At 37.5% G+C, this 24882-nt stretch overlaps 1 protein-coding gene across 3 annotated transcripts in view; it reads right to left on the reverse strand.

Annotated features, from left to right (window-relative positions):
* MAP3K3 (mitogen-activated protein kinase kinase kinase 3) overlaps nucleotides 1–24882 on the reverse strand; it is an 83420-nt gene that overhangs the window by 43891 nt on the left and 14647 nt on the right. For 2 of the 3 annotated variants that reach the window (XM_039331521.1, XM_039331523.1), the window contains exons 2-8: nucleotides 9734–9855; nucleotides 9042–9131; nucleotides 6601–6641; nucleotides 4657–4756; nucleotides 2667–2780; nucleotides 1634–1754; nucleotides 210–343 (exon numbers count right to left, since the gene is read on the reverse strand). In XM_039331521.1, coding sequence (XP_039187455.1) covers nucleotides 210–343; nucleotides 1634–1754; nucleotides 2667–2780; nucleotides 4657–4756; nucleotides 6601–6641; nucleotides 9042–9131; nucleotides 9734–9855 — 722 coding nt within the window. Of the gene's footprint in view, nucleotides 1–209; nucleotides 344–1633; nucleotides 1755–2666; nucleotides 2781–4656; nucleotides 4757–6600; nucleotides 6642–9041; nucleotides 9132–9733; nucleotides 9856–14089; nucleotides 14149–24882 lie in introns of all 3 variants that reach the window. The other variant, XM_039331522.1, reaches the window with a different exon arrangement.

Here is a 24882-nt window from a genome sequence, read left to right on the forward strand (position 1 = left end):
AATGGTAATATAGTATGGAGGAAGAAAGATTACTGGTTCGCTTTGATCTGTTTGAATGTAAGACAATTTTTTGTTATACAACATACAAAAAACTCAGTTGAAGAAATCAACGGACATTGCAGGCTTTATTTTTTAAACATATTTTTATCTCACTTTTTATATTGTATAAATATTTTTATATTGATAAATTCTTTGAACTTTCAACTTACGCTTTGTTCATTGGTTTCTGGTATAAATTCTCCTTCACTGTTTATGCTGGTATAAGACCCCTGGCGAGCAATTCGCTGCTGTCTCTCTGGAACATATCCTGGTGGGGGTGAACTTCGACCTGTATTCTGAGAGCCTGAAGATTTAATTATGCTTATTAAATGGCTGCACAAGATAAAGGACATCTAAAAAAAAGTGATACAAACAAAAAACAAGCACCACTGCTAGTGAATAGAAGGTCAGTGGCATTTGGACCAACATTAGGAATATGGCCTGAATAATGGATCTTACATAAGAGACATTTGAAAGACTGTCAGGATAATAATTTAATAGCTAAACAGCTTATGTAATTATGTAATGCAATGTGAGATGGATGATGCAATAATAGGAATGACTTGGCAGGTGTGTGTATCCCTTTAAGAGCCTGAGTATAAAAGGGAAGGCTTTTGCTGCTGTGTTCTCTTGTCTGTTTCCTGCAGTAATTACTGTATGTTGGAGTTTGCTGTATCACCAAGTGTATGTATTTTGCTCCTAGTATATATTTGTTGATAGTGTAATATAAACCACCATTTAATACAAACCACTGTTTACTGTATTTACTCCTGTGTTACCTCAGTGTAAGATGTGCATGCTCTGACAAAGATTCTGTATGTGTGATTCATCTGATGATAATTTAAGCAAGCATTCTGACAATGCAGAGTGATGTGACTTTGCAAATGGAAAAAGAGGAAATTGCAAATAAAAATGACAAGAAAAACCTTTAAGAACGTCCCCCTTCTTCAAGAATGAATTTATCATCAACAACCTATCCACATGTCTCCCAAGGCAGTCTTAGTCAGCAAGGAATAATATAAATCTAAAAAGCAATGGCCAAGTTCATAGACATATGAGACCTGTCCATTTCATCAGGTTCAATAGGTTGAAACTGTTCCCAAATAAGAGGGCAAGTCTTCACCCCAGGTGTCTCCACAGGACCTGTACAAATGCTCTAACTGAATGCTCTTCAAAGGGCTTTATAATTAATGATTTAATTGCTTTATATTTTGTACATTTATTATGGATGAGAGATATTATATCATATGAAATTAAATTCATATAGCTAGCACTAGAAGACAGGAAGTTACAAACAGAAAAGCAACTGGAAAGGAAACAGAAGGCAAGGAAGGGAGTTCTCCTATTTTTTGAATTTTTATGGATGTGATTCAGAATGGAAATGGATGGAAATAGCTGCAAAGCCATAGTTTTTACTTCACATAACTATTAATAGTGGAGATGTGAAGAAGGAAAGAGTGCATATATATAATATTAATATGCACAGAATTGTCTAGGAGCCAGATACATGAAAATAACAAGCCAAAAATAAAAATGTTGGCAGAGCTCAATATTATTTATGGACATTAATATAGCGACAGACTAATACACTCACTGATGGACAGGTGTTTGCTTCGGGTTTCAAGTGGCTGGTAGGCAGTGTTTACATCTCCTGTAGATTGGGAAGTTTTGATTCTGACTTGCTTTGACATCCCAGAATGGGATGAAAGACTGATCTGTTAAAAACAAAGTGAGACTGCTAAGATTTAAACAATTTAGGGTTTGAAGGTTCAAATGTTTTAGTTTTAAAACAATGACAATGGAAACAAATAAGCAGGATGGCATTATTAATCTGTGACTAAAAATAAAATCAAAATTGTTATTTCTATTTCGCCAAGGGGTTGAAATATACAATATCATGGTAAATTCAGAATATTAATCTTGAGCTAGACAAATACTGGATAGGAACTATAGTTGGAGCGCTATGGAAATCTGGATCTGAGTTACTAACGATTCTTCATTGTAATATTAAAATTAATGAGGTATATATTGCTATCAAAGATTCCATGATATATGTGCAAGTTTATAACTTTTATTTTATCAAATATAATGGCATATAGATAAATTCAAACTGAGGTTCAAAGGTTTTCTGAAACAGAATTCTCAGTAGTTTACAGTCTAAATATTATCTGAATTTGGTAGGCACTAGTAGAAGCAATTGGCAAATTGCCTGTAGCCCTTATAAGTAAAAATGACATTTTTCAAGCAGAAAATTACTTCTTAAACAGTGAAAGATATATAATCATATGTTAAATTTTAAATTATTTTAGCATTTAAGTTAATTCTACTATGACAGGAGGAATTAATCTATCTTCCAGTTATTGGGGATTATAACTCTCATAAATCCTAAAATTAATGTTATCAGCAAACAAAAAAGTGAATGAATTAATGCATTCTACATTGTAGAATTAATAGTTAAATTGTTAAGAGATTCAAGACTTAATAAGGTTTTAAATATATGTATCGGTAAGAACTAAAGATCACAGCACAACCTGAAAATGTGGGCGACTGAAAATCAATCAATCAATGAATGCAATATTTGAGGCAGAAAATATGAAACTGAAATAGATTACATTGCTATTACTCACATGATTTTTATCCTGAGACAGCAGCAATATTCTAAGGCTTTTCACATTTGAGCTTCGGTCTAACAGATCTATTGCCTTATCAAGGTCATCTTGACTTTTCAAAGGAATAGATAACTGCAAAGAATAAATAGAGACAATAGAGTTCATAAAGGTGCATTCCATTTTAAATTCTGAATAGCAACAAGGGAACACTTGTTGAACAAGGGAACAACAAGGCCACACTGCTTTTGCAAATAGATTTGGTATAACCAGAATTTATGTAAGGAAAACATATATAAGCTATAAAAGGGCGATGCTATTCCTTCAGGTATACTTCGAACTGCATTTATTTTGCACGAAGGAAACAATTCTATTATCACCTTTATAACTTAAAGTTATTTCTACATGCATTTCCCTAACTGATATCCAGAAAATCTTCTATTCCTCTGAATTTATTTTAAGAAGAGCGTGAAAAAGAGATGAATTTAATTTTAATACTAAAAATCAGTTTAGCAATTTCAAATTTTTAAGCTGGTTTCCATGTATTTTCCAATTATACTTTTTTTTTAAAAAAGTAAAGACCTCTTCAACTTGACACTTTCTGTATTATCTGAACTACATACTAGAAGGGAATCTGTTTCATAATAATTTTATTAAATGTAAAAAGCAGATGAATTCCCGACACATTTGGAGGACACTTAATATAGACAGCAACTGCATTTTATAACATAAAATATGAAAATACAAAAGCAAAAAGTAGGGGACAACAGTAGAGAAAAGGAAAACAAAAAAGTTGTTTAGAAAAGTGGGGGGGGAAACAAAAGGCAATGACTTCCGATTCTCTTTGTTGCAGCAAAATCAGATATTAAAATCAAATCTCAATTTTTTTACATTTCTATAGTAGTATGCACTAGCCATTTTTGTATCGGCAAATGAGTCTAATCCAGGGGTGTCAAACTGCCGGCCCATGGGCCGGATACATCATGCCAAAACCATGCCCACCTGTTGCGAGTTTGACACCCCTGGTCTAATCAGTAAAACCCAAATCATAATATTATTTTTTTCTACCTCACACACAAAGTCCAGAAGTGGTTTCCAAGAAGAAACAAAAGTACTTATGTCCTTTTCTTTTATGGCCATCTCTGCTAATTCCATCAGCTTTTGTAATCATTGGTCCATGGTAGGAATCGAGACATCCTTCCTCTTCCGTGCATAGAGCAATCTTGCTACCCTCACCATATATAAAATCAGAGTTCCAATTTTTTTTCCAGTTCTCTTTCCAATAAACTCAGAAGGAAAGTTTGTGATTTAATCTTTATGTTCACTTTAAGATTTTTTTGCATTAATATATGAATCCTACTCCAATATTTCTTAGTCTTATCACATGTCCACCATAAATGATAAAAAGTCCCTTCTTTACATTTACATTTCCAACATTCATTTGAAATACCTTTATACATTCTAAATAACTTATCTGGTGTTAAATACCAGTGATACATCATTTTGTAAAAATTTTCTTTTAGGTTATAATTTAATGTGAATCTCTCCTACTTCCTGAAAGGATGATTAATGTATTGATCCTCTCAATTGTTCCATTTATTTGAAAACTAATCATTCTCTTTGGTAAAATTCTCTTAAATGAAATAAAGCATCTTGTGTTTGACAGATAGTTTAAATATAATTAGTTATCTGTTTGAAAACCAGGAACTGCAATTATTCCAGACTTTGTTAAAGCCAATACAATTTTTCAGAAAACTGGAGCTGTACAAATCATTTTCGAGAGTCACTATTTGGAGGGGTGGGGGAGGTGCCACAGACTTACATTTTCTGAGCAGGTATTTACATGTACCCAGGGCATTTTTTCGGAGTTCCGGCACCTTTTTTGGATGGAACCTTGTAGGGTAGGCAAGGCGGGTTGTATAACGTGTGTGAGTTCCGGCACCTTTTTTTTTTTTTTTTTTTTTTAGAAAAAAAGCACTGCGTGTACTGAAGATATATAATAAGTTAGTACCTCATTATTCATGTAGTAAAGATCCAGTGGCTGCCCAAAAGCTATTTTCACTTTCTGCTGAACATCTTCATAGCGGACAGGCCGGGTAAAGGGGATGATTCTGGATGGGACACCAAAATACTGATTATGGCAGCAAAGTGGGCTCTAGATAGTTCATGTAACAAAATGGTTTGGACAGTGTATCAAATTTTTTTTCTGCTTTCTTCTAAATTGTTAATATAACAATGTTGTTTGCTAATATTCATAAATTCTCTCTGCTTTATTTTTACAGGCAGTCCTTCCATCTTGTATTCTGTTATTTATGTAATTTTTAATCTTTAATAGTAAAAGAAAAAACAAAAGTTTCAATATAGATCAAATTCAGCTTAAACAAGATAACTGCAAAAGAGTCAGATTAACTTATATTGGGGCAATGATAGGTTTTTTTGGCATTTGGGGTCTCTGTAATCCACACTCTGAATTTGAAGTGAAACACTCAAGATGTGAGCGAAGTGATGACTTTCAGCTTTAATTCAAGAGGTTTGACAAAAGTGCAACTGTTGACCATTGAGAAATTACAGCCATTTTAACACATATACCTGTCCTCCCAGTTTTGGTGTCTCATAAATGATGGGACAAATGGCTGTCAAGCAGTTTCATGACCAGATGTAACCTGTTCCCTCATTAGTCCATGGCAAATCAAAGAGCTAAAGGTCTAGTTTCGAGTGTTACATTTGGTAGCTGTTCACTGGAACACTCAACATGAGGTCCAAAGAGATGTCTATGCGCTATCATTAGACTGAAAAAAACAAATTAAACCCATCAGAGAGAGAGCAAAAATATTGGGAGTGGCCAAAACAACAATTTGCTATTCTTAAAAAGAAGGAATTAACTGGCAGGCTCAGCAACACCAGAAGGCCTGGAAGACCACTGAAATGGATGACTGCAGAATTCTGTCAGTAGTGAAGAAAAACTCTTTCACAATGTCTAGCCAAGTCCAGCCAAGTCCAATCAAATGACAGCTTCATGAGAGTAAATCACTGATAACACTCAAGAAGATAAAGGCCAGATTAGACTTTGCCACCTAAAAAAGCCTGCCCAATTCTGGAATAAGATTCTTTGGACTAATGAAATGAAGAATGATGGGAAAAGTCTGGAGAAGAAAAGGAACAGCTCATGACCTAAAGCATACCACATCATCTGTCAAACATGGTGGAGGCAGTGTAATGATATGATCATGTATGGCTGCCAGTGAAACCAGGTCAATGGTGTTTATTGGTGACTTGAGTGCTGATAAAAATAGGAAGATGAAATTTGAAGTGTCCAAGGCTATATTCTCTGCTTAGATTCAACCAATTGCTGAAAACTGATATGACACTGATGGATAATGACACAAAATATATAGCAAAAGCAACCTAAGAGTTTCTCTAAGTTAAAAAAAAGTGGGATATTCTTCACTGGCCAAGTCAGTCACTTGATCTTGGTGCAACAGAAGGTTCACTTACTGAAGGATGACTGAAGACAGAAAGATCCACAAACAAACAATAGCTAAAGGCAACTGCAGTAAAAGTGTGGAAAAGCATTTCAAAGGAGGAAACTCAATATTTGTCCTTTATATGGGTTCCAGAAATTCAGGCACTGACTGCAAAGGATTTTCATCCAACAATTAAAAACAAAACAAAACAATTCTTGTATTTGTAGTTACATTAGTTTGTTGTTTATGAGCCACCAAAAATGGGAGTGGGTGTATTAAAATAGCTATAATTTCTCAATGGTTAATGCCACACTTTTGTCAAACCCCATGAATTAAAGCTAGAAGTCTTCCCTTCACTCATATCTTGAGGGTTTCATTTCAAATACAATACAATGCCAAAAGACTTATCATTGACCCAATATACAAACCTGACTGTGTATCTGAATTGCAGTAAAGTATGTAAAAAGAAAGAACAAAAATCAAAGTCTTACCGCCTTTCTCCATTATGTTCAAACTTTATCCTGATGTCATTCTGCCAAAATAACATTATTCATATTACCTATTAAATACTTTGATAATTTTATTCAGTGCATCATAAAAGCATCTAAGACAGTGGTTCTCAACCTTTCTAATGCCGTGACCCCATAATACAGTTCCCCATGTTGTGGTGACCCCCAAGTGGGTGTGGCCACCAATAAAAGGGAGTAGGACAGCTAGGGAAAAGGGAAAAATGGCGGACAGCGTGGTTTGGCGACCCCCGTGAAATGGTCATTCGACCCCAAATGGGGTCCCGACCCACAGGTTGAGAACCACTGATCTAAGAGGATATTTTATCATTTTAAAGTCATTATAGTCACCCAGCATAAAACCCAATAAAAACAATTAGAATCATATATAGCGCAGGCTAAGACAATTGTAACAACAACAAGAAACTACAACAGGGTCCCCCCAAATACATAGTTCTAGACCTGAGACCAAAGCCAGGTTTAAAAGCCTTCTAGAACCCCAGTAGGAAGGGTACTGTCTGTAACTTTGGGTGGATGGGGGTCTGTTTCAGAGGGCAGGAATTAAGACAGAGAAGGTATACTTCCTGAGTACCTAAGATGACAACGTTTAATAGTATGGACATGGAGCAGACCACTCTTCTGGAATCTACCAAGTGGGCAGAGACAATTGGAGATAGATGGATTCTCAGGTGTCTAGACCTTAAGTCATACAAGGCTTTATAGTTAATAACTAGCACTTTGAATTGCACTTGGAAGTTGACTGGCAACCAATGCAGATCTCTTAGCAGTAGTGCCACATGGATATATCCAAAAGTGCCTGTTACTGTTTGTGCCATTGCAGAAGCTGTAGCTTCTGGATTGAAGAAAAGCCCCATGTAGAACACATTGCAATAGTCTAGTCATGAAAACACTAGGGCATGAGTAACTGTCTGAAGGACTTCTGATTATTTATTTATTTGTTTATTAAATGTATATGCTGCCATCTTACCTAAATATAACTCTAGGCAGCTTACAACAAATAAAAGCAATAAGATAATATTAAAACATTAAAATAATAAATATTAACACTAAAATCGACTTAAAATTAACAAAGATGAAAATGAAGAGAAGAGGAAAATAAAATGCACAAGGGGAGGGAGGTGGAAAGGGCACAACTAGCACACAAGATGAATCTGTACGAAGGCCTTCCTGGCCACAACTACACCAGCTGTTTTATTTTATGATTAGATTAATTATCACCAATCCAATTCAGGTTTCTGAAAAGTATCTGACACCTTCTTGTTCAGATGAGCAAACAATATCAATTCTAATATTTCTCACCAAAAATGCTTTCTTAGCTTAACATTTCTTGTAAAATCCAAGTAGTTTCTAGCAATAGCAATACACTTAGATTTATATATCATTTCACAGTGCTTTACAGCCCTCTCTAAGTGGTTTTATAGAGTCAGCATATTGCCCCCAACAATCTGGTCATTTTACTGACCTCGGAAGGATAGAAGGCTGAGTCAACCATGAGCTAGTGACATTTGAACTGCCAGCAACCTGCAATGCTGCATTCTAACCACTGTGCCATTATACAATGTGCTCTAGATGGGGCTGCTCTTAAACAGTATCCAGAAGATGTAACTGGTCCAGAATGCAGCAGTGCTGGCAGTTATGCATTGTGGTGCACTCATGTTACACTTTTACAATTAGCTATACTAGCTTCAAATGTGTTTCTAGCTGCAATCCAAGAGCCTGTTTGTCCCCTATAAAGATGTTATAGCATAGGGGTAGGTTATTTGTGGGACCTATTTTCTCAATTGTTTCTACCCATCCTGTATATCTAGGAGAGGCATTGTATTAGCCCGTGAATTAAAGAATATTACCTTGTGGGATCCAGGAACAGGCTTTTTGTGTCACAGCACCTCACAGATTAGGTTGGCCCTAACGCTCCTGCTTTTCAGAAAACACTGAAGACATGGATGTGTTCCCATTAGAATCAAACTGTTTGTTGGAGTATGTTATTGTTCCATAGGCAGCAAATTGATTTTGTACCCTGGCTATCATTAATGTTTGATGTTATATAATATTATGTTAGCTGCCCAGAATTCCTGCTGTGAGATGAGCAGTCACATAAACTGAATGAATGAATAAAACCCTGCATGCTACCTGTAACAATTACTTCTATCAAGATAGAGTCCCAAATTTTCTTTCAGAGTATCTCATATATTTACTTCTGGATATAACACAAGATCTGAAACTCAGGTATGCTTTTCTATTTGAAGAAATCCAGAAAAATGCTGCTTTTCATTTTATTCTTTCAAATTAATGCTATTTGCGCTACTGTAAAAGGTATACTACAGTAAACTATTGAATTAGCTTTTTAGGTGATTTTAAAAAAACATTTAACAGTGAACATTAGAAGAGAAAACAATTTGTTTTACCTGTGACTTTTTTTCCTCTACTGCAAGACTACTTTGTTTTCTTATCATAAGGTTGCTTAGGAGACCTGGGCTGCTGGCACTGTGTTTTTTCTTAAAGAGGGAAAAACTCAATTATTTATTTAGAAGAGAAAAATTCAAAGTTGTATGATATGTGAATGAGAAGTGTAAGGATGAGTGTGTAAAATGGAAAGAATAGGTTTGTGAAACAATCTTAAAGGTACATGGTAAGAAGTATTTGAGCATGGAGAGAGAAGGATGGAAGATATATGCACATCTGTGGAGATATTTTTGGGGAGAATGGAATGATTAATACATGGAATATTTCCCCATGACAATATTCCCAATTTCTTGAGATTTATAGAGCTCTCAATATAGAATTTATTGGAGAATTTTGGAACGAAGATCAGAACATCGGAACAGAAATGGCACAGCTATGACTTGACCATAGTACACGGTAGTAGTATTATCCATCTCTTTTGAATTACCTTTGATAACACGCTCTATTTCCTCCAAATTGAAAATAAGTATGATAGGACCTTTGGGTTCTTCAAGGCATTGGAGTAGAGTAAAATATGTTACTGAGTATAGCTGCAGAAAGGAAATGTGACTGGAGGAATTAATTCCTGAGCAATGTTTCTATTAGCCAAACATATGTATGATAAGCAAGGTTCTACTTATCAGGAAGGTATTACCTGTCTATTGGAATGTGGAGAATCTTTGTTTTTCATGCTATCAAAGCCAGACAATCTGGGACGCCGGCTCATTTGGAGGGCAACCAAGTCCTTCATGATAGAATTCAAAGCCTCCTGTTCATCTGAAATAAAAAGAAGGATTTCCAATGACTGGCCAATTTTGGGAAAGAAAAGTTTCCTCCTCCCCACTGTTCTGTATATTATTTATTACAATTATTTATATTCTGACAATATAACAATCTCCCCCAAACAGCTGGTAAGTAACATAAAGGATAATAAATATTTTTATCATATTATATTAATAAAAACGCTCTCTTAGGATATTTCTAATATTTGCATATCCAATAAATTTACAGTGTACCAATCTCTCCCCAGATTGGTAAAGGATCATTTTTATTTTTTCTCCCTTCTTGCTTGCATTGTATCTAATCATCACTAAATTACACAGGTAGCCCTCAATGTATGACTGGTTGCTTAGCAACCATTTGAAGTTACAACCTATCTGAAAAGGGGACTTAGGATCTGGACCAGAGGTTCCAATGTTCACTGCTCCCCCACAATCATGTAATTGCACTTTGGGTGCTCACAAACACAGCTGCATTTTACAGCCATTTGCAGCATCCCATGGTCATGTGACCATGTTTCACAACACTTTTGCGGAAAAACTAGCACTTACCTCTAGTTTGGCAAAACTGTTCTATAGCAACCATAGGTTTCTCTTAATGACCGTGGCATTTGCTTAATGGCCGTGTCTACTTAACAACAGGTGAAAACATGTCATAAAATCAGATTGATCATGTGACTGACCCATTTTATGACCATTATAACTTACGATTGCAATTAATGCACAGATTCCATTACAGTTATAATTCATATTACTATATGAGTACTATAAAGATCTGTCCTTTCTCAAAAATATTTATCTAGTTTGGGTATAGAAGCAAAGACCAAAACAAATATTTTCTTATATTAATATTACATAAAAAAATTGGAACATTATAATCTGTAAAAAAGTTCATAACTTGGGAGTATTGAAGGAAAAATATTATCATATATTCATGGAATATTAATAATAATTGGATTAACAAAATTTGTCAACTTTCAGACTTGAAATTAACTTTTTACTGAAGGAGATTCAAGAAGGAAAAGAGAATAAATATATTTCTATATAGCCTAGGTTTAATTCACTGCTTATTCATTAAATTATTAAATCGTTATATTGCAATTAATAAAACAATGTAATTTTAATAGTCTGAAAAGTAGTTTTTCTTTAATTTTATAGATGTAGATAAGCAGATATAAATAGAGATATAATTTAAGTACAGATTTTTTTCTCAGAGTTATGTGTAGTTTAGTTTTTGTATTTTATGAAGTTTTTTAGATTTGCTGAAGTTTTTGGTTTCCCCGCCTTTTTCTTTCCTTGATAATTATTTGTATTTTTTTCTTCTCCCACTAACTAGCTACTTTACATAATAGGTTAGTTTTCTTTTTTAAAAGTAGATAGTCATTTATACAATGATAATATAATAATATTGTTATTTAGTTTAAATATAACTTTGCAAAATAATAACAACAATATATTAAAACTTATATTCCTTGGAAAAAAGCTTGGATGAAGAGCCAGGTGTTCACAGGTCTTCTAAACCAGGATTCTCAACCCCCGAGCCATGGCCCGGTACTGGACTGCAGCCTATTTGAACCAGGACACAGAAGCAGCAAGCGAGCATGCAAGCGCATAAAGCTCCATTTGCGCGAGCGGTGGACATGCCCGTGAGCGCATGAAGCTCCATTCGTGCGAGCGGAGGGTGTGTGTGCCCACCGCTTGTGCAAATAGAACTGGGTGCAAGTGTGCACGTGCCTGCCGCTCACACAGAACCATCCTCTCTCTCCCCACACTGGTCCACCAAGCTGGAAAGTTTGAGGATGGCTGTTCTAAATGACAACAGAAGGGGGGCCATTCAGATCTTTGGGGGAACCTCGTTCCAGAGGACAGCTGCTACATACAGAGAAGGTAGCAAATTCTGCAGGCAAGAAGAAACACCCAATGCTGTTTCATTTAGGCTTTAATGGTCTTATATAAATTGAGTATAGAGACTACTTCTATTACTTAATCACAGCATGTAGATCAGAATTACCCTTATTTTAAATGAGAAATTCAGCCATAAGTCAGTAAGCAATGCCTGCTCTATCTCCACACATTGAGGAACAGAGAAAGCAAATCATTTCCTGCTTATAAGAATGTCAAATTTATTTATTTTAATTTATAATACTTACAACTTGCTCCAGTCCCAAGAGTCTGTATGATGTATCACATCACACAGAAAGGAAAAGTTAAAAATATTATATTCAAATCAACATTAAAAAACAAAATAGATTTTAATAAAAATATTAAGATCTTTAATAGGTACATATAATCAATCAGCTGGTACCAAAAGCTCAAGGAAATTAAATAGCTTTAACATGTTTATAGAACATTTCATAAAGAGAAGCTACTAAAAATTAGTCATGCCATCTTATATCTTATGAATCTTATGAGAGAGGAAACTTTCACCAGGATCTCTTTCAGACTCAATTGTTGCAAGACATTGCCTGAAATATCTTGCTGCAATATCATTTGGGATTTTAAAGATAATGACCTGCTGTATGAATTGGTCCCAAAAGGCATCAATAATCAATGCAGCATTTTGCAAAAGCAGCTTCCAGATAATTTCCAACTGAATGGTGATCAAAGTATGAATTCAAGAGTTGAGATCATCTGTCCAGCTAAGCTTCAACTGGTGCATCAATGAAAGCTAGGCAAAGGCTCCCACAAATCTCAAATCGCTTTTTTTTTTTCAGGTGGAGGCAGCATGACCCCATCCAAAATAACTACTATATTGGGGCTCGTGCTATTAAAATGCCCAAATATCTACTGACCACTAGCAATTTGGTCTTGGTAGGATTACATCTGAACTTGTTTTATCCACTCCATGTCATAACAATTTTCAGGTACCCATTCAAGATTTCATTTTTAATATTTTAGACTTACAACAATCCTCATGCCATGGCCTGATTCAGGGGAGGAGGAGGAGGAGGAGGAACTGTGACCATCTGACGGGGATGGTACGTCTCCCTTGGAATGTTTAAAGAGGCCAGGGGTTGAGGATGATTTTGTCCCAGGCCCCTCTGGCATTGGGGGAGGTGGTTCACCAGGCAGAGAGTTGCCTGCCCTCACAAACGCAGGAGAGGATCGGCTGTTGAAAGGCAGGAGTGCTGATAGGCAGCAGATCCCCTCTGATGAGGAACAGCTGCCTCCCCCACTTGATCCAAGGGCATGGAGGGCGGAGCATAGGCAATCTCAAAGAAGGGCTGCAAGGCTACTCGGGAGAAGGTTGCCCCATCCTCCTCACAAGGAACACCTGGAGTGGACTGACTTAAGGATAAGCCATGGACAGTTAGTCTTTGCCAGGAACAATTGTTTGGTTTGGCTTACACTCCCCCGTCTTTGACTTGTGCCTTTTGCCTTGCCTTAAAAATTGTCTTTTGCCTTGTACCTTGCCCTTGCCTTGAGGACTACCTTTTGCCTTGTCCCTTGACTTTATCCTGTGGATAAAGTTTGCCTCATGAATTTGCTCACTCGAGTATACTGGACTTGGGACTCTGGATCTTGTCCTTTGAGCATGCTCCTACTCTGTGGACTTTCTTTGTTATATACGGGCTGTTGTTTGGGAAACTGAGGGTGGCTGTCTTCAGGGTAGCATGAGGTGAAGCCTTACCAATCATTGGAAGACTGTTGGAACATTTACTTAGAGCAATAAAGAACTCTAGAGGCCTGCTTTCCCATGATGACCAGGGTCAAAACACCTCATTGCATTGTTACAAAAAAAGAATGAGTAAATAATTGTGCTGTTAGAAATAAAATAACATATAACTAAAATCATTATATATAAGATACACAAAAACATGTTAGATGTCTTAAAGTTATGTTCTGAAAAAATATATTAAATTTTCAGACAATTTTATATTTTTGGATATTCATTTTACTGAACTATATACTTATTATATGGATGTTGGCAATTGGATATCTCATTAATAGATAGTTAAGATATGTTTATGGCTCCAATTAGTGAGCAGAAAACATTGTGTTATCTGTAATTTATGAACAAGTTACTTATAGATATAGATTATATGTTGACAATTACAAATGAATATAGTCTTCCTGTATTGAAATTTTATATAAAATTTTATATATATAGACATTTACTCATACAATTGTATTTTTATTGCTTTTTTACTTTCACTATTATTTTATTTTTATTCTTTGTCCTGTTTATGTAAATAAATAACAGGAAAAAAGAGCTCAATGTCATCACTCACTTGGTCCAGAGTAGTGATATATATTTGAATGTCATCAGCCTATCAGCAATATCTCATTCCTAAAAAAACAGATGATTGATTAATTCCAGTCATTTCATATAGATATTAAATAACATGAGGGAAAAGTCTGCAGAACCCTGTACCAAAATTCCTATAGACACAAGTACATCTTTGTGAAAAATGTAAAACAGTTGTAACTAATTAATATTCAGTTAATTTAAATAGAAAATTTAACTATTACATATCTTTTGATTGCAGCTCTTGTGGAACCTTTTAAAAATGTATTCTGGGAAACAGAACACAAGTCAATTAGAAATATTTTGAAGAGGACATAGCAATAATAGTAGGAAAATACTTTTTAACTGGCATTTCATGTTTTTTTTTAGAAAATACTAGTGTTGATGACTTCTAATTCATATAAAACTGAAATTAATATCAGCATAATAAAATGTAACTTTGAAAAATATTTCCTTATGTAGGGGAACTGGATTATGCGTTATGTATTGTATATGACTCATGAAATATCATGATCTAATTCAACTTCTAGAGTAAAACTTTATGATTTTGGAAAGTTAATTAAGAAATGACTACAAATGAAGGCTTGGCAACTGAACAATGCTGAAAGGCAGTTTTTTTGGTAAAATGTTCAGTAGATCTAGAGAAATAGTTCTGCTTTTGCTGGAATGCTGTTGTCCAGGAAATTCTTCTCATGTTTTAAAAGCCATGCTCCACTTTATATTATTGAGGAAAAGGGAATTAGTATTTATGAGGAAGTTATAGTACAGTATCAAATATTTATTCTGAGAGTTAGATGGGCGGTACCTAAATTTGATTAATAAATAAATACAATTTACAAATCAGTATTTGTTTTAGATAAGTGTTAACCAAATTAAACAAGTGTTACTTGTAGAATTATATGAAGAGAAAGCATAATGCCAATGTGTTAGTACATGAAAAAACTGAACACATTAATTTATTCTTCTAATCTAGATTTATTTAAATAAATGCACCTTGGAAATTATTGTAATTTAACAAATTTTAATCATTAGTATTGTAAGAGACTGAATTATTGATGAACAATCCAATATATATTTACTTAGATTGTTCCTGTACATGACCAAATCAAACTTTCTCATCGCACCCCCAGGTTTCAGCTCCTTCACAATAATCAGCTAGTCTATCCAATACATTTCGAAAGCCAATCTTGGACAGGAAATCAGGATATCATCAGTATTTATTAACTTGGAAATTTTCCAACCATTAAATGAGGGGGAGAAAAAAACTTTGTGACAATGGCCACTGTAATATTTATTAATATAAAAGTTAAAGAAGAAAGGAGCAAGTAAACAGATCTATTTGACTCCCTCTCCAATAAAATAGGATCTGACAAGAACTCTGGTGGGCCCATTCTTACTTTGAATGTAATCTCAATATGTAGTTCAATTATTAATTTAAGAGGTGCCTACTGATGCCTGTCCTAGCTAATTTCTCTCAAAGCTGAGACCTGTCAACTGAAATAAAGGCAGAACTAAGAACAATAAAGGGAAAACAGTGTTGTTTTGCTTGTCTTATTTGTATTTTTCTGAATAAGAAACTTCAATCTACTCTATGTCCTTTTTGAAACCCTGTTCTGAATGGAATTTATCTAATTTATTCAAAATATGCCTGGCATAAAGCTCAGAAGAGATATCTAATTGGATGATAATTAGCAGGTTTTTGTTAGTTGCTTTTCTGGAGAACTGAATATATTATGCTTTGCTTACAATGGGGTAGTACAACATATTTTATCTATTTCTAAGAAAAGTCTAGTTATATTCTCTCCAGGAGATTTTCCAAATGCCAGGGTTAAAATCAGCTGGTGATACTCAGATGTTTTGATAGATGGACTGTCTGGTTGTAAGCTTAATTCAACAGAGGTTGTTATTGGCTCAGTATGAATAGCTGCAGTAGAGAAAAAATACTGAGTCCAATTTTTGACTGGGACATGGTGCTGTGTGTGAAAATATCATTATCTACCAATTCCCCAAACTTCTCATTTTTTAAATTAAACTGAGACTAAGTTCTATACATTGATGCCTATAAAAAGATGACTTCTTAGTCTTTAATAATTCCTTGTATTAGGATCAGAATTGGATCAATAACTAAATCAAAGAATCTGTCCTTTTCTCTATGTGTAGGTTTCTCAGACTAGTCTTTTGTTACTACAATTTTGTTCATATCATTCTTTCCTTGTATTATTTCTCCTGCAATGATAGCAGTGCTTATTTGTGAGCACTTTATTGAACTAAAATATACACATTTGTACACATTAAACTGCAATACAAAATGTCTTTGATTCAACATCTATGGGGCATTTTAAAAAGTAGAAATTTTCTTGCTGAGGTTAGTGCTCCATCCAAGATAGCATTTAACCTTGATTATAATACCTCAAGATTATAGTACTTCAAGATCATCCAGTCTCAACAGTACCTACCCTTCCATTCCCCCGCCATCACAACTGATGAAGCTTCTTGGATGAGAAGCAAAATGTTTTATTCTTCTTCCTCAAGGGAAAAAAAGTCCACCTTTTGAAAAAGCATCTTTGAGAACTGGATTGGAACAAAACAGCCTGACTGCTCAGTTTAGTTGAGAGCTAAACACTAAAAGGAGTTCCCCAGAATTTAGATCAGGTTTAAATGATCCTTGACTCATGTGTGAAAGAAATACAATGCCAGTTTCGGCAACAGAAAGAACCAAGCTCAAAGTTTCACTATTGGGCCTTCTCTCCACTCATGCTGGTTGAGACTAAGTTCGGGGAGGAGGAACCCATGCAAATAGGGATGGTAAGGAGAATGGCAGGTGCCATTTGTGCAGAGGCACAAAGAATTAGTGCTTTGCTTTTACTGCAGAGACCTGGGCATATGCCAAGAGCCTGCCAGGCCAAAATCCCGCAAAGAGGACAAAGACTATCCAGCCAGGGCATAGAACACCATATGGAGTGAAGAGTAGAGGCCAGGGAAAAGACAACAGCCCCTCTTGCAAGAGCTCACAGAAGGGGCTGCTCAGTCATAAATAGGCTCGATTCTATCTGAATCAAGATACATTGCTGAAAATTTCTGTTACTCTGACTTTACCCAATAAGGAAGAAGAAACACTGAAGCCTTTAGTGGACTCTGAGCAACTGCTTTGCTGATTTCATAGAATTAGCAGCAATTTTGAAGCACTGCAGATTCCATAAGACTTACTATTCTATTATTCCAAGTAGAAACGATAGATGGTCAGCCCTTAGAACAAATCCAATTACACAAGCTACAATCCTCCTGCAACTATCAGTTGCAAAGCATACACAACTGTTTCCTATTTACATCATGCACCATCTACACAACCTAATCATATTAGAATTGGCATCGCGGAAGCTTCACAACTCTGCAATAAACTGGGAGACAGGGACTCTGACTTTTCCCACCCCAGCTGGCCAAACTTCATTGTATGGCCTCTTTGAAGCATGCAAAAGAAAATCCTGGGGTGAAGAGGCAAAGTTGCTAGATAAGTACAGAGACTTTGCAGACTCTGGTGGAGGAGGAAGCATCAGTCTTTCCCACACATAGAGACTATGCTTTAAAAAAAATCTAGTTCATAAATATAGAAAACACGGCACCATAATTTACTAACTCAAATGGTGTATTTGAACTTGTCAAATGCTGTCAAAAAATTCACCCTCCTCCATGACTCTGATAAGATTATATGCATTTTGCAGGTCCAACTTGATAAATATATGCACACTGCAATCTATCCAATAAGTCCAATATGACTGGTACTAGATAATTGTCTCTCAGTTATAACATTAACACTTTGTAGTTGTGAACTATCCTCACTGGGACCTCACTGATTAGGTTTGGAGAACCAGGGTCTTGCTTCTTCTTTTTTTTTACAAATTTTATTTATAATACAGTTAAAAACAAACAAACATTGGATTTAACGTGACATTCCAGTATATACAGTAGAGTCTTGCTTCTTAAGGACAAAGAAGGTAGGCGCTGAAGCTGGTGACTTTGAAGGTCTAATCAAATCTTTTTGCAGATTAGAATTGAAATATTGCTTCAAAATTGACAACTCCTTGGCTGACATGGACTATTGCATCTTTGCTGGGATTTAAATCCCTGGGACCAATTTATTGTGCATTTTATTCCACAACATTCACTTCCCCATAAAGAATATGGCATTTTTAATAAAGAACTGCTAAAACAGCTTTTGACCAATAGATACATATCTTGGAAGGGATGTATTGGTCAATATTGACCATAAGAATCTGGAAATGTTACAATAGACTAAACCACTATACCTGAGGCAAGAAAGATGGAGTCAGTTTTTCTCTTGCTTTGACTTTTACATTACATATGTACCAGACTAGAAGAAGTAAAAAAGACATTGAGGCTCTAGAAAGAGTACAGAGAACAAAGATGATTAGGGGACTGGAGGCTAAAACATAAGGAACGGTTGCTGGAATTGGGTATGTCTAGTTCACAGGTCGGCAACCTGCGGCTCCGGAGCCGCATGCGGCTCTTTGAGCCTTCCCCTGTGGCTCCCAGCCTCCTCTGCCTTTGCAGAGAGAGACAGAGACAGAGAGAGGCAACTGCGCTTCCCTGCCCCCCCCTCTCTGTTTGTGTTTTTGTGTGTGTGTGTATGTATAAAAGAGAGTGCACTCACAGTGTTCTCTGAAGAGCTGAAAAGCTTACTGGGCGGAGCTCCTCCCTTTGCTGCGTCTCTGCAGGAAGCAGGAAGGGCAGGAGAGAGCTAGCTAGCCCAGCTAGGCTGACTCAGGAATTCTGGGAGTTGAAGTCCATGAATCATAAAAGAGACGAGGTTGCCTACTCCTGCGCTTGTTGGACAACAGCTTGAAGCTTGCCAGGTGAGCAGCAGATAGAAGAGGGGGGGAGAGAAAGAGAGAGATGGAGGGAGGGAGAGAGAGAGGAAAGAGAGAGAGAGAAAGGAAGAGAGTGGGGGAAGAGGAGTGGCAGACCAAGGGCAGATAGAGAGGGAGGGAGAGAGAGAGAGAGAGACCCTTTTGACATCTAAAATGAAGATAACACTGCATATATCCTTTTTTACCTGTGTCATATATCTTTTTTTTACCTGTGTGTATGTATATATATATATATATATATATATATATATATATATATATATATATATATATATATATATTATATCTGAGGTTATAAATGGAATGAATAAAGCGCGTTCACCAGGAGAGTTTAAAGTTAAAATACTTTAATTAAAGTATTTTACTATATTAAAAGGTTGCCAAGCTTTCGTTGGGAAAACTCCCCAACATCTTCAGGGCTGAGAGACTGTTTCTAACAAGGTGGTTTAAACGGGTTCCATAGACGTCTTCGCTTGGTTCCTAGACCGTGCCAGCATTCCCGGCTGAACAGCTGATAGGTGGGAGGAGGAATCAGAGTAAAGATTTCTTCCGTCGTTCTCTCGAGCACTTGTGTTCACATCTCCACATGCTCATCTTCCCTCGTAGGTCAATATTCAAGTTAAATCCCCCCCATTTCTGTGAGCAAAAGTCTGTTGGTATTTGGGCAGATTCCCCGCTCATGTTACTTTCCCTTTTATCAAGCGAACGGGTCGTCATCACATGTTTTTTCTCCCCTCTCTGTATGGGATATTCACTTTTATTATTATTATGGGTAGTGCTAAATTTAGTGGTTCTATCCTCAAATTTCTTAAGTGCTCCAATGTCATTATTGTTGTTTTCTCCAATTAAAGGGGGTGTGGTTTCCCCTTGATGTTGTTGGGAGGTTTCTGGGTAGTCTATATCAGATTGTTTCTGGTAGGGGGGAGGTGTAGCTCCTGGTTTAGAACGTTGTGGATGTTGATTGTAAGGTTTGTGATATAAAGGATGATGGTTTGAGTTCCATTCTCGTAGCGCTTGTTGTGCTAGGTGCAAGTCAATGTGACGATTGATTGAGTTGTTATTCGAGAACCAGGCTTCTTTTAGCAGCCGACCTCCCTTCGTGGCATCACTGGCTACGATAAGGGTGTTATTGAAGTCGAACTGATGGCCTTGTTGTGCCATATGCATCCAAAGTTGTGAGTGTGGTTCACCTCGTTTTATGGCCAGTTTGTGTTCGTGGAGGCGAGTTTTCAAGCGTTTGGCTGTTTCTTCCACATAGTTGCCTGGTCCAGCACCGGACCACCCAACGAAGAAGGGATTCCCCCCTACAAAAAACACGCATCTCCCTCCCATACATAAGTAACATCTCAGAGGCCACAGCCAGACTACTAGCACCCCATGGTATAGAAGTAGCTCACAGACCTAACCAAACCCTACGATCAAAAATTATGCGTCCAAAGGACCCCCTACCTACCATGTTTGTTTGTTTATAAGATCAACTGCAAAAACTGCGAAGGCAACTATGTGGGAGAAACAGCCAAACGCTTGAAAACTCGCCTCCACGAACACAAAACGAGGTGAACCACACTCACAACTTTGGATACATACATATACATATACATACATATACATACATACAGACGCATACACACACACATATATATATACACACACACACATACATATACACACACAAACACACACACAAACACACCTATAATAAAGGTAAAAAAAGGATATATGCAGCATATATCTTCATTATCTTCATTTTAGATATCAAAAGGGTTTTGCGGCTCCCGGTGTTTTGTTTTTGGTGGGAAACAGGTCCAAGTGGCTCTTTGAGTGTTTTGGATTGCATACCCCTGGTCTAGTTTAACAAAGAGAAGGATGAGGGGGGACAGGATAGCAGTGTTCCAATATCTCAGAGGCTCCCACAAAGAAGAGGGAGTCAAGCTATTCTCCAAAGCGCCTGAAGGTAGGACAAGAAGCAACGTATGGAAACTAATCAAGGAGAGAAGCAACTTAGAACTAAGGAGAAACTTCCTGACAGTTAGAACAATTAACCAGTGGAACAACCTGCCTCCAGAAGCGGTGAATGCTCCAACACTGGAAGTTTTTAAGAAGAGACTGGACAGCCATTTGTCTGAAATGGTATAGGGTTTCCTGCCTGAGCAGGGGGTTAGACTAGATGACCCCCAAGGTCCCTTCCAACTATTATTATTATTATTATGGATCATTGCAGTCAGCCAGATGTTCAGACTGGATTTGGCATTTTGTCTACCTACCGAGTCCTTATCAAGGACCTGGGATAGGCAGATGTGGATGTTTGATGGTATTACAGATATCGTTGCAGGATGGAAGCAGTTCCTAGTAAGGCTGCCTTTTGCAATTGACATTATTATTATTATTATTAGTAGTAGTAGTAGTAGTAGTAATATTAGTATTATTATTATAAATTGATGCCGGATGCAGTGTCACATAAACCTGAGTAGTAATAAACACCCCAGGCCTGGTTACTACAAGGGTTTTACAACCTGTAACTTTTAGCAAGTTCTTGCAGAAGCAGCTATTGAGGTATTGGGGCAGATCCTGGGATTTATTTGCCAGCAGCAATCTTTTGACCAGTTTTCATGGGCTAGATGGATAACTTAAGGAATCCCACTAATACTATATCCCCTTATATTCCAATTTTCAGTGAAAGGAAGGGTTTGAAGCTCACAGAATGGTGGTGCCTCCCTGCATCTTTGAGAGAGGAGGTTTTGCTACCCTGCCATAACCAGACAGCAGGGATAGGTGTGTGTGTTCAACATGCTGCCCAAAACATTAAGAGATTTTTCATGACCTAAAATAGCAGCAGATGTCAAGGTTTTCCCTTCCCTGAATTCAAACGTTCCTGGGGAAATGCCAGATGTGTGCATGTCTCTGACTTGGTGTGGCAATTCCATCAGCATTTCCCAGAAAAGCAATGGCCTTCCAAACTCCCAGTTCCCTTCCGTGCACCTGAACCGCCCAAGAATCTAAGTGAAGGAGTCAACCAGACAGTGTGGGACTCACTGGAGGGAGACATGGCAGTTGATAATGTCCAACCATCCGCTTCCGGCCTTCATTTCCTGAGAGAGAGGGGAGAGGAACATGCTAATCATCTAGATATTTTCCAGACAGCAGCACCTGCTCCAACAGATACTTCAGATATGGGGGTGGATTTCTTTGAACTGGCTTCATTTCCATCCCTCCCAAATTCCTGTGAGAACTCGGACAAGTGGATGCCATGGAAGAAGGGGGGGCTGTTTTAAAAGGAGGTAATGTTGTAAAGACACTGGCAGTCAGGAGAGAAGTCAAATGGGGAATTAGTCTGATACTCCTAGCTGGGCATAAGAGGAGGAAGTCTGACCATGCTTGAATGCTGCTTAACCTTATCTTACCCAACTGCAAACCAGTGTGTACAGGCAGCTAAGTGACCTCTTCACATGTAAATCTGATTATTCATGCCTGACAATTAGTAGTATTCAAAACATTATGCTCTGCCTAAATGCAAGAAGATATACGGATAATGTTGTATCCTTCTTCCATCTTGGACAACATGCAGTGGCTATATTTGAAACACATTAAGAAAATATTTCATTTTAAGTAGAATGCAATGGTGGAATAGTTTAAAACAGTGGTTCTCAACCTTTTTAATGCCGTGACCCCCAACCGGTTGTAAGTCGAGGACTATTCAACCGGTCGTAAGTCGAGGACTACTCAACTGGTGCAGCACCATTTGCAGAATGGGACTTTTGGCGGGCTCAGTAGGGCAGAGACAGCCTGGACAATTCCTATTGGCTTTTGAAAGCCAATAGAATTAGACTCTATTCAAGAGAGTCTATTCTATTGGCTTTCAAAAGCCAACAGAATAAAAGGGAGCAGCACAGCTAAGGAAAAGGGGGAAAAAATGGCGGACTGCGTTGTTTGGCGACCTTGTGAAATGGTCGTTTGACCGCAAATGGGGTCCCGACCCAAAGGTTGAGAACCACTGGTTTAAAAGAAAAACAGTAAAATTTGTTTCTATCCTGTCAACGTTGTTGTTAATTGCAAAGTCGTGTCCGACCCATCGCGACCCCATGGACAATGTTCCTCCAGACCTTCCTGTCCTCTACCATCTTTTGGAGTCCATTTAAGCTCACGCCTACTGCTTCAGTAACTCCATCCAGCCACCTCATTCTCTGTCGTCCCATTCTTCTGTTGCCCTCAATCTTTCCCAGCATTAGGCCCTTCTCCAGTGAGTCCTTCTTTCTCATTAGGTGTTAATACAAGCTATAAACTCTGTCTGCAGTGTTGTCATTTCAAGCTTAATTTGTTCTCCTAGGCAATTTTGCTTTCTTTGACTGTCCATAAACAGATCTTAGTGACAATATTTTGAGTTGCTATAAAAACTTCTAACTTTTTGTATAATTTTGGTGAAAGTTTCAAAAGTTGTTTTTACAAAATCCAACTTTTATTTATACAGATTAAATCAGGGGTCTTCAAACTTGGCCCTTTTATGACTTGTGGACTTCAACTCCCAGAATTCCTCAGCCAGGCACGCTGGCTGAGGAATCCTGGGAGTTGAAGTCCACAAGTTATAAAGGGGCCAAGTTTGAAGACCTTTGGATTAAATAGTCAAGCATGAGAATTACAGTTTATGCAGTTAATAGACATTGTTTAGCAGCAAAACTTGTTGTGAATTCTTTTGGCAATTGCTTGACTTGCTCTTTTCCCAGCAGAGAAGGATTAAAGCAGGGGTCTTCATAACTGACCCTTTTATGACTTGTGGACTTCAAGTACCAGAATTCCTCAGCAAGTCACACTGGCTGAGGAATTCTGGGAATTGAAGTTCACAAGTCATAAAAGGGCCAAATTTGAAGACCCCTGTATTAAAGAGAGACTAATAAAGCTGGGAATTCAATCAGATGATTCAATTCCTCATGCAAAGTACTCTAATAGTTGTTGTCAATTTTGTTTCTAAATCCCAGTTCAATATATAATCATTAGAGGTAGGAATCAAATGGAATATTTCTCATAGAAAATGTGTTTAAAACAAGATGAAAACCAAGCTGTACAGGTAAGATATTTATAAAAATAAATAATAAATTATCATAAGAAGGGGCGTTGTCTTACCTGAACGCCTTTTCTCAGCACGGAGATGGAGAATCCATCAATGGGTTTTCTCTGTCTGCCTGCTCTTGAGACCAAGTTAGCCAAGCTTGACACGCCCCCTGTTGCTAGGGGATCCCAGTCTTGACAAGGGCGAAAGAGGCTGATGCTAGGATGAGGTGTTGGCTCTCAATCCTCTAATACCGGCCTAACTGACCTTAAGGGTGGGTGTGGCTTCTCCATCTCCGTGCTGAGAAAAGGCATTCAGGTAAGACAACGCCCCTTCTCCAGCACAGGAGATGGAGAATCCACCAATGGGACATACCAAAGCCTCATTGTCCCAATGGGTGGGAAACAGACAAGGCCGGCTCCACGTCCCCGGAAACTGCCTGCTGAAGGACCTTTCTGCACATGCTGAAGCAAAGTGGTCAATCTTATAATGGCGTACAAACGGGGAGGGAGAAGACCATGTCGCAGCATTGCAAATCTCTTTGATGGACACTTGAGTGGCCCATGCTGCAGAGGTTGCAGCGCTGCAAGTGGAATGAGCTGTGATATGACTTGGAGCTGGCAGTGAAGAAGACTGATACGCCTCCGCAATACAAGCTCTGATCCACCTATCTATGGTGGAAGCGGATACCTTCTGTCCCATAGAAGACAGGGTGAAGGAGATGAAGAGGGCCTCCAACCTGCGAAAAGACGCCATGCGCTTGACATAGCGTTGTAGCGTCCTACGGATGTCCAGTTTGTGCCACTGCCGCTCCAAGTCATGGGAAGGATTGGGACAGAAATCTGGCAA

Source organism: Crotalus tigris, unplaced genomic scaffold (assembly GCF_016545835.1).
Source record: "Crotalus tigris isolate CLP2741 ecotype Arizona unplaced genomic scaffold, ASM1654583v1 scf7180000024437.13266115, whole genome shotgun sequence".
NCBI lineage: Eukaryota > Metazoa > Chordata > Lepidosauria > Squamata > Viperidae > Crotalus > Crotalus tigris.